Raw genomic sequence first — 10,741 nt, 5'->3', positions numbered from 1 at the left:
CAATTACTTGGTTATCATAATCATTGCTGATCTTTTTTTTTTTTACAACTAACTGACCAAGTGTTAGAAATCTGCAGTGTGTTGTGTTGTATGTTACGTCAGGTCATGCACACTTTTTATCAGCAAGTATCTAAGAAACATGAGAGTTTATGGTCAGACAATCAATCAACCAGCAGTCACACTTGGGTTAAACATAGAGGTATAGAGCTGACCCTCCTTATCTGTGTAAGGTAACACATTATTGGCTGTTTGACACTGCAGTACTCTTGACTCAACAGGGTCCTCTCAAGTTCAACAGTTATTACGCAAAGACTGCATACCACCTGCAGTTTAAATGTATATTTTCATAAAGTCCTGTGCAGCTAGCATGACAGCAGTTCAAAGTACAATATATAGCTAATGTAGTCTTCAGTCTTGCATGTACTGTGAGCAGTGTATACCTCATCAACAGCTGCTGAAAAATGACACTGAACTTTGTGCTATAAATAAATGGGTCTGGTATTTTAAGTGTTGTACATTTTGATCGTAGCAAGCTGTTTGTTACCTTTCTGTGGTACAAGCTGTAAAACAGCTGTCTCAATGCATGCAAGCACAGAAAGGTAGATCTTGCAAGATTGTTGCTCCCCCAAATTCAAGTGCATGTGCCTGGCTCAACAGAAATGAATACTTGCCTCTTTCCTCCCTCAGGCTGCATGTCTGTGAGGACTGAACTAGTTTTAGAGCCATATTTTACCGACGTGACCTTTGATCCCTGTCAGGCAACCATGTGCCTGGGTCATGTTTTGGGACAGGCACGTTGATATCCGTCTGTGTCTTGGCCCTGGGTCAGCCGAGTTCACGAGAGGGGGTTGGGAGTGCTTGTTAACACATAGCACAGGCTCTTTAACTGGCTAAGCAGGAGAGGAGCAGCAGCATATTTGTTCCAGGGTTGGCTGGCGAAATCCCTTGCAGTGTTGTTTTCATGACATGCATTCTTCAGAGCAGCCGCACAGAAAAAGAAAAGACACATCTGTTGGATGTATAGGGACAAAACAGAAAAGGTACACATGATTACAAACAAATACACTGCTTTGTTGTTGATCATCCTGCAACTCCTACATTTTTAAGGGAAACTACACAAACTTTTACATATGATGGTCAGTTTACTCATTATGATTAGTTTTAACCAAGCGGATAATTCTGGGTCCATTAAGTGAAGCCAGTGCAAGTGACTTAAACCTGCATTCTCTCTAATCGCCATCAGGGGGCAACTCTGCTGGCTCCAAAAAGAAGTCCGATTATATAGAAGCCTTTGAGATAATCAAAAATGTTTCCCCTAGTTTAAAGTTTTCTTCAATACAGCATCTTGTTCATTTAGTAAATTATGGTCCCATTTACAGTAAAATAGACAAGTTGCTACCATGGAAACAATGTAAACCGGTAACATAAACATGGCATAACCACACATTCACAGAGTATAGGGGCAGCTGTAGCTGTCTTTATTTCAGTGTGTATCAGTTCATCAAAGTTAATTGTAACATTTTGACTAGAGACTTTGTCTAGGTCAGTGTTTGGTTCTATTAAAAGACCCTCTAAGGGGTCAGGTGTTCAGTTTTTTCACCCTCTCATCCAAATATTGTCACTTCTCATCACTTCTGGCTCCAAAAATCCAAGATAGCAACTGTTCAAATGCCAAACTTGAGGATTCAAAACGTGAGTTCACAAAGGAATAGGTGACATCAAAGTGGCTAAGACCATTATTTTATACAGTCTATGGTATTAGCTTTGTCAGTTGTACAGTGTCTCGTCTGTAGCTCTAGTGGGAGCTTTATAAGTTTTAGAAAATAACCCTGACGATGGTGACGTAGTCAGGGTTATGGGAAATGCAGGATTGTATACTTGATCCACTCCAATGACTAATAGTCAGGATATCTCAACCTCTGATACTTTGACTTTGACTCTTTCTTTTTTAACATTATGGAAGCACAGTTACAAATCAACTGAAGTACTCCTTCAGTTGCTTTAACATGAACCCTTTTATGTAGCAAAACATACTTTTTTTAGCTTGTGGTAAAGCAAAGTCTGGTTTCCTTGCAAGAAAAAAAAAGGCTGGCTGACATTTATTCTGCAAAACCAAACAGAAGCACCATGTCTGTGCAATTAATGTTGATTAGATTCTTAAATGTACCGATATCTACCACATACAGCAGTTTGTGTGTTTCTTATCTGCTCTAGCTTATCTGCTCGTGCACTGCAGCGAAACCCCTGATGTGAAGTTAAAGATGCTGCACGATATATGCAAGGAAAAGGCTGACTGATCAAATCTATGCATCCTCTTGCCTGTAAATAAACAACTAAACCAGGAAATCAGACGCTCAATTTCTGTCAAAGCTCTCTGACTGACTGAACATTCTGTCTCTTCTCATTCAGACCAGGAAACATCGCTTCTTTCAAAGGATGTGAAGATGAACAACCCACAGTAACTTAGGCCACTAAAGATAACCGCAGGGGAAAAACATCTAGAGTGAAAACATTAACTAGAAATAGACCTCTTTGTTGCCATAGCCACCTGAACAGCTGTCATTTAGACCTGTTGAGCTGCATTTATTTAATGGGAAAAAATTCAGTCTTCAGAGTTGACAAAGATAAATATTTTAAAAAAAGCCCCCCCCCCTTACATGCTTATTTATTGCTCTATGTGTGGGTGGAATGAGGGGTGATCATTTTACCAGTAAAATAATATTTGTACAACTTATGACAGTTTTCAGTGTTTAATGTGGAAATAAAAATAATCATAATGTGACCTTTAAATTGTAATGTGTTGCTAGCCTCTTTACCTTGATGATGTCTGTTGCAAGATTCAAATTTTCATTAAGATGTATTGGAAGTCACTGATTTTGAACATTTTAAAAGAAAGGTGTTTGAAGGCTTATCAAAGCATAAAATATCAATGAACAAGACCACGACTGATAATGGGGATGAGGTCATGTGAACCAAGTGCAAGCAAATATAAAAAGCCTAAATGTTTTATTTCTGTGGTCATGGTCCTCAGTAAGGTCACAATTACTCGCTCTAGTTCTCAATTACTGTAGTGCAGTTTCCTTCCAATGAATGGTCCAACCTGCTCAAATGTTTGTTCAGCAAAGCCCCACTGCATGAAACTCACTGGTGAGGGTGAAAGGCGATGCTATCAGAAGGCAATTCCACACATTAAAAAAAAAAAATCAGATTTTTAGATTTAAATAGCAGGTAAGTGGAAAAAGTGAAACATGCTCATGTTAAATGTGCTTGCTTAAACTAATGAGCCATATTATGACATAAAGATAATTTTATTTGGCGAGGTAATAAATAAATGTTTTCTTTCTTAAATAAATGTGGCTGAAAATGTAATACTTACTGTTTGAAGCATCATCATTAGATACACTATTATCATCTCTCACATTCATGTACACAAACTACTACTTGACAAGTTATAAAGGAACTAATAAAGAAAAAACAGTGTACCTCTTTATGTGAGGAGAAACAAAATAATAATAATTATGTAATAAAGCAGTAGTGATTTGAAACTGTTTTTGTGTCATTTAGCAGCCAACTCACACATAATCCTGATCAAGTAATTGTGGTGATATATATATTTTCATATATTTACAGTCAGTTCACCCTGGTTCATTAACATACCAAAGTATATAGTGATCCCTTCTGAATTATCATGATGTTCTTTAATTTGAATATGAATTGTTGACTCATTCATTGGTAAGTACACAGGACTTTTTGTACTTTGTTGCATCTACCCACATTAATATACAGCTGTGATGTGAGACAGGAAGTGGTGGGAACACAGACGACTGCAACTGGAGAGTTGAGGACTTTACACACATGCAAACACACGCACGCACGCACGCACAGCTATCTATAGTCTATATCTGACTTTAAAAATAGAACTTAATAGCTGTATCTATATCCAAAAAAAGGCCACAGATGCTCTCAGATCAGCTTTGTATGAAGCAATCAGTATGCAGATTTTCCCTGAAGGCCCATCAAAAGGCCACCAGACACTGATATAAAGCTCACTTACACTATAAGGTATTGACAGAAATGTGTTGTTTTGTCCTTTTCCTTTTAAACAGATTACACACAACAAGGCTTCCGGCCAAAGCAAACGTTTAAATCATCATTGTAACTTTGACATGCTAATGCAGCCTTAGGGAGCAATAGGGAAAAAAACGTGTGAAATCAAAGGCTTGCATGTGGCGGGAAAGTCATGTAAATCAGTATATTTTTAATTATCAGAAGAGAGGATGACTGACTTTTCTCGACACTTTGTTGCACTTCGGGCAGGTTTACAGCGACAACATGCTCTCATATTCCCCACGGTATTTATAACTCAGTCAGCTGACCGTGCACTTGGACCAAACCATTACGCAGGGAACACAAATCAGCCCCGGAAAATTACGAATAAACAACTAAAATCTATGAAACATTTCATACTAAACCTACAAATATATTTTACTGCAGAGCGTTTGTTAAACATTCACGTATTATACTTTACCGTATTTATGGTAATCTATTAATAAGACGCAGAAGACGGTGAGCAGCCGCCCCGCCCGGGAGAAGTGGTACAGTCCTCTGTTGAAATTCCGAGAATTGAGCTGCAGTGTTTCTTAGAACTGGATTCTCAGAAGTGGTGATGCACAGAGTTTCGAGGAAACTTTTACAAGGTGACTTTTTTTCCTTTTCTATTTCTCAGCATTGGGTCAGAAGTGCTAGTGAAGGAGTAGAGAGGCTCATGTGGCCGCCCCGGCTACTCCGGAGCTGTATTTCTTTTCAGTATTTGGAGTGTTTAGTGATTCCTTCAGCTAGAAGTGAACTAACAGATGTAAATCATGAGAGTTGGGCTTTGACAACTGCACTGTGTGTCTGTTTCAGACGGAAGTGCGACTGTAGGCTGTGTGTGTGGATTTAATTGTATCACTTGGGCTCCAAGTATTAGCTGCTTTTAGAGTGGGAGCAACCCGCTGTTTAGCGACGTCAACCTTGAACTCAGGAGTCCGATTATTATTATTGTAGCTATTTTATTTTGCTTTTCATGTTTGATGCACCATAGTTGTTTACCTGCCATCAAATGTGGCGCAACAGGACCGGTCTGTCTGGTTCAGTCGCGTTCTATTTTCTCTGCGCATTTTCTTTTTCTTTTTGTCGCCAAACAATCTTTTCATTTCACTTAATATCTCCAGCACATGGCAGACGATTGTCAGGATAGCTTTTAGTCGAGTGAACACTGTAAAAAAACAAATATATAAAATAGGAGACTGTCTCCCCCCCAGACATGACAGCTATCACTATTTGTGAACTTGAACGGACTTGCTTGTGTTGGCCTGCTCGATGTTTTTTAGACGAAAGTTACGCAGCAAGAAGAAGAAAAACAACAACAAAAAAAAAAAAAAAAAAAGAGAGAGGGAGACGGAGAGGACCACTCCTCGAAATCATCCTACGAAGTCATTTTGTTTCAGCTCAGTCCAATATTTGAGGTTTAGAAATAACTCGGGATGAGTTTAGCAACAGGAGGTGGGGGGTGTAAATGTTAATTGAGTTAAATGAGATGAGTTCTACTTATATCGGGGGACAGGAAACCTCTCTGTGTACTGGCAACCTAATCTGAGCCTGAGCAGCCAGGACGGAATGTGCTCAACGTCAAACACGTTTACAACCGACAGGCTGCAGGCTGCCAGCGGGAGTCTGGCCTGAGAGAGGCTGTAAAAGTGCTCCGAGAAAAAACGGAGAGACAAGAGAAATATAGCTGACCATAACTACTCCAAAATTTAGATTGTGTTTAGTTTGTAAGTGTATTATATGTACTGTGATTTGTTGTTGTCCCAAAATAAGCTTCGTACTACTAAGTTGTAAACTATAGGCGTTGACTTACTCAGAAATATATATATGTATATATAATAGCCAATATATATAACTTTTCAATAATAATCTGGGTCAAAATGTATGGATTAGGCTACATGTAATATCACCGTCGGTACGATGAAGCATGGTTTACATGTTTTTTAGTATACATCCCTTTTGCTTTTTCTCGCTGCAATGGCGCCGCCTGCTGTTCAAACACAGTCAAGACACGTGTTGGCTTCAAAGCTTGTTTTGATTATAAGCTCTAAGAGCAGGTGGCTTGTGTTAGAGGGCAGTAAGACACATAATATAAGTATTTATCATCTTATAATATGATAAGAGTGGTATTGAGAAAGCATTATTTGCCTAACCTTTCTGATTCTAATAAAGGTTTAAATTGGGATTTTGTTTGAATATTAGGATATAAGATGATTTCTGTGCCCCAGAGTTATGCTCAGTTTGGCCCCACAGTTGGCACCTCATGTGTTTCTATTTAGTCTACATACAGTATGTGTACCTCTTCTTCGTGTGTGTGTGTGTGCCCTCATTAAGCTTTTTGATCACCAGTAATAAATAAGCAATTTATTGATTTTGCCCCTGCTCAGATTTTGACAGCATGGCCATGACTGCAGATGGCTGCATACAATTCACGCGCCATGCCGGCGACGTCCTGCTCAACTTCAACCGCCTCCGCAGCAGGAACATCCTGACTGATGTCACAATTCAGGTGGAAGGGCAGCAGTTTCATGCTCACAAGGCCATCTTGGTGGCTTGCAGGTAAGCGCCATGAGACAAGATGTGACAAACAACATTTTTTAGCATTTAAGAGTTGAATTCACCTTTATCTCTTTCTTTCTTACAGTGGTTTCTTTTATTCTGTGTTCATGGATCCTGAGAACACAAACCTTAGTGCCATCAGCTTAGACCCCAAAGTGGATCCAAAGAGTTTCTCCATCTTGCTGGACTTTATGTACACATCTTGTCTGAACCTGAAAGACAGTCTGGTGGTTGGTACCATGAACGCAGCCCTCTACCTCCAGATGGAACATGTGGCTGACACCTGTCACAGGTTCATCAAGTCCAGGTAAGGATAACAGAAAGTGTGACAAGTGTCGGTAAACATGGAGTTGGAGTTTTATAACACTGAATTATATGTTTCTCCAGGCATCAGTCTCTGAATATGCAGAATGAAGAGGTACAGATCAGCTCGGTACATCTGACTGAGGAAAACTCTGCTTCGAGGCTTGTCGATGTAAAAGAGCCAGACTTAAGAAACAACCACACATCGACCTCATCGTCTCTGCAGGAGTACAGAGGCTACATCCCCAATATTTTCAGGGGCATCAACACCTCTGGCTCCTACCATGTGTATGGTGACCTCCATATGCCTGCAGGGAAGTTGGAAGGTTCTCATAAGATCAGCGCCCTTCCCAAAGGAGGGGCTCTGTCCCAGCAACGATGCTCGCAGGTACCCAACACCAACATGGCTCACAATGAGTCTATCATCTCCCACCCTGTGCCATCCCACCCCAGTTTCCCCACTGCTATTATTCGAGCAGCAGGAGCCCATGGTAGCCCTCAGGGGCCTGCTGCCCCCATGGAGGAAGACAGCATTCAGCACCCACAAACCAGCTGCCTTAGACTGTCTCCAGGTTTTAGCAAAGGTGTAATATGTAGCCCTCAAAGCCCCCTCAGATCTGACTGCCAGCCCAACTCACCCACAGAGTCCAGCAGCAGCAGAAACGCAGCCCTAAGCCTCAAACAACCCTCAGACTGCCCCAAAGATGCCAAGGCCCGCAACTGGAAGAAGTACAAGTTCATTGTTATGAACCAAACTCCTCATGAGGATGAAAAGGAGCTTCATAGATGCGGCGCTGAAACCGGATCCCCCACACTGAGCCCCTGTAGGAGTGGTGGAGTGGGGGGATACAATGAAGTCCAGAGTGACGATGGAGCCAACGAACAAAGAGAAGAAATGCCCATGACTGTTGACATTTGCAGCAGCACCTGCAGCAGCAGGTAAGACCACATCTCACTGTTAGAAAAGTAAAGTAGAACTTACTGCAAATTGGTTTAAGAGGTCAACTGTCTATTAACTCTGTGGACTTCTTCCTTTGTGCAGCCATCGCAGATGCTCCTCCTGTGGCTGTGACAGCCCTCAGTGTCTGGATGCCGGTCACCTTTCACCAGACTCATACAGCAGAGACGACACCAACAAACTACACTCAGAGTATTCCTCCTCCAGCTGTGGTGAGTTCTACAAATCATTTTGGAGGATTATTCTAAACAAAACCACAGAGGTGTACTGACCTTATTGCTTTTTATTTGCTACAGACAACACCTTCTTCTGCAGCGGTTGTGATTCCAAATTCACAGAGGAAGATTCCCTGAAAGACCATATGGTCCAGGTCCACAGTGACAAGCCATACAAGTGTGACTGCTGCCAGGCCGCCTTCCGCTACAAGGGAAACTTGGCCAGCCACAAGACCGTTCACACAGGTAAGATTAACAACACCTGGTCAGCTTTTTCACGTATCATTATACTGACTTCGTGGACGTGACTGATTTATTAATTTCACAACTAATTGATCTAAACTTGCAGGTGCAAAGCCGTACCGTTGCAACATCTGCGGTGCTCAGTTCAACCGACCAGCCAACCTCAAGACCCATACCCGCATCCACTCTGGAGAGAAGCCATACAAGTGTGAGACATGCGGCTCCAGATTTGTCCAGGTGGGAGCCAGACCGTTTATAGACAAGAAGAAAAAAAATAAGCTATGGAAAAGTCAAGCAGTCTCCATGTGTAGGTATTTAATGTTATTTTTCCTCTAGGTGGCCCATCTTCGCGCCCATGTGTTGATTCACACAGGAGAAAAGCCGTACCCATGTGAGATCTGTGGAACGCACTTCCGCCACCTTCAGACGCTCAAGAGCCACATGCGCATTCATACCGGAGAGAAGCCTTATCATGTAAGCTTCCTACTCTGTGTCCCTTTCTTTATCCACTGGTGATTAAAAAGAGAGTAATCCTCTCTTCCCCCATGACCTACGTGCCTATCAATAGTTATGAGTCAGGAGTGGTAATCCTAGAGAGCTGTAAGTCAATTAAGTTATTCTAAATGACACATTTTCTTCTTTTTCTTCAGTGTGAAAAATGTGACCTCCACTTCAGGCACAAGAGTCAGCTAAGACTCCATCTCCGACAGAAGCACGGCGCCGTCACTAACACCAAGGCTCAGTATCGCAGGACTCCCAGCAACCTCATGGCAGGCCTGGTGAACTCCTGCTGAGCCTGCCGCAGTCCTGTCACGTGTCATTTTCTTTTTGCGTTTGCCACCATGCTGTCAAAAGATCTTTTTATTTTTTCTAAATACGAACAGAAACATAAATATTATATATATTTGCCCTTTATGCATTTGTAAATGGTGCACATTACTTGATGTAAGCTCTTTGGTATTTCAAAGATTGTAGAAGTTTAAGCTTTTCGTTATGAATGTCTAACAACAGAATGTACATTTTGAATGTGAATCTGAACAGGTATTTCTCTATTTCATCCCTCAGCAGAATGTCAGCATTGAAGGACAGTCCTCTTTCTCTTTGATTGAGAATCACTGTTACATTTTTGTTTCGGATATTGGTATGAATTTGCCCGCTTATGTGGTAACATGTAGTCCTTTGAAATAGCTGTTTTTGTAAATAAGATAATATATATTTTCAGATTGCCATCTGCTGGCAGAGTACGACTATATTCACATTACATTTGTTTTTCTTATGTGCAGTGAGCTTCACTGGTTGTTAGTCATACAAGGGCTTTGCCATTTTGTCATGTCATAGATTTTGTGGTACGTATTGTCCGTATATGTACAGATTGTCATTCATTTAAACGTTGTACATATTTTCTTTTTTTTTTGTTTCTCAATTTTGAGGCTCCTGTTGGTATTTTGCACATACTAGTAATGCTGTAATTCATATATTTTCATACTTTTCATTCAAGTATTTCTTAAAATGTTTCTCAACATGTTGAAACAGTTTGTTAAACCCTGTGCCCAGCACTTGCTGTATTCTTATTTATATTCAGACTTTTCTTTGCTGTATTCTATCACATTTGGTGCTGCAATGATCCAGTTTTCCCAGTGGGATCATTCAATTTGGATCGTATTTTATCTAACCTTGTGTATTATGTACGAACCAGTATACTCATAGTGCCTTACATTCACATTTTTCTATTGGCTGTCCTCTCAGACTAACTATTAATTCATTATAAGTTTGTCAATATGAAAGCCCCTGTACTTATGAACTGCTTTTGTGATGCATTTCACAGTTGGTACATTGCCCTATTGTCATGTGTATGCATGTCAGATGGTGTCGTTTTGAAAGCTGATCATTGTTGTGTGTAGCTCTTAAAAATGCAGATACACCAGGCCTCAAGCTAAAAACTGCTCAGGAATATTAGTAGTATGTCAGCAAATGTCTTTGTAACTGCAGTTTATATATATATACATATGTATATATATATATGACATGAAAATAAAATGTATATTATGTAGCATACATTGCAAGAGTGGTGTTCATTATGAGTCAGTTGTTACCTTCTCTTTAACCACTTTACTGAGTTTGCCTCGTTAAGGGTCATGATCTTAACATGTAAAAGGTAGACACACTGATATGTTGTGATAATATAGATAAATCTACCCAGATATTTAAATGTATAAAACAGTTGCAGAGACACAAGATTTCCACATTTGTGTGTCTTTACAGAAACATAATGTCACCTTGTCCAAAAAGTTCAAACTGGACAGTAATCCAGACCTGCAGCCAATCAATGAGCAAACATGGCAGGTATATGATTTGGCGGGTCTGCCCTCCCCAG

General features: G+C 40.5%; 1 protein-coding gene across 1 annotated transcript; it reads left to right on the top strand.

Moving 5' to 3' along the window:
* Positions 1–4,654: 4,654 nt before the first annotated feature.
* On the top strand, positions 4,655–10,399 carry bcl6ab (BCL6A transcription repressor b). The gene is made up of 9 exons (XM_053329603.1): positions 4,655–4,697; positions 6,477–6,648; positions 6,734–6,955; positions 7,036–7,890; positions 7,994–8,121; positions 8,206–8,370; positions 8,474–8,604; positions 8,704–8,841; positions 9,018–10,399. Exons 1-9 carry the CDS (start codon positions 4,667–4,669, stop codon positions 9,159–9,161), a joined length of 1,986 nt encoding a protein of 661 aa, XP_053185578.1. The 5' UTR covers positions 4,655–4,666; the 3' UTR covers positions 9,162–10,399.
* Positions 10,400–10,741: the final 342 nt, after the last annotated feature.

The sequence above is a fragment of the Scomber japonicus genome, chromosome 12 (assembly GCF_027409825.1).
Source record: "Scomber japonicus isolate fScoJap1 chromosome 12, fScoJap1.pri, whole genome shotgun sequence".
Classification (NCBI taxonomy): Eukaryota; Metazoa; Chordata; class Actinopteri; order Scombriformes; family Scombridae; genus Scomber; species Scomber japonicus.
The sequence above is the reverse complement of the archived record's forward strand: the minus strand, read 5'-3'. Positions and strand labels throughout refer to the sequence as shown.

What these genes read in the sequence shown, in the direction of transcription:
- bcl6ab (XM_053329603.1), top strand. Translation starts at nt 4,667, where the DNA reads ATGCACAGAGTTTCGAGGAAACTTTTACAAG. An exon ending in AGCAGCACCTGCAGCAGCAG is followed by an intron (nt 7,891 to 7,993) that starts GTAAGACCACAT and finishes TCCTTTGTGCAG; the next exon opens with CCATCGCAGATGCTCCTCCT. An exon ending in CCGGAGAGAAGCCTTATCAT is followed by an intron (nt 8,842 to 9,017) that starts GTAAGCTTCCTA and finishes CTTTTTCTTCAG; the next exon opens with TGTGAAAAATGTGACCTCCA.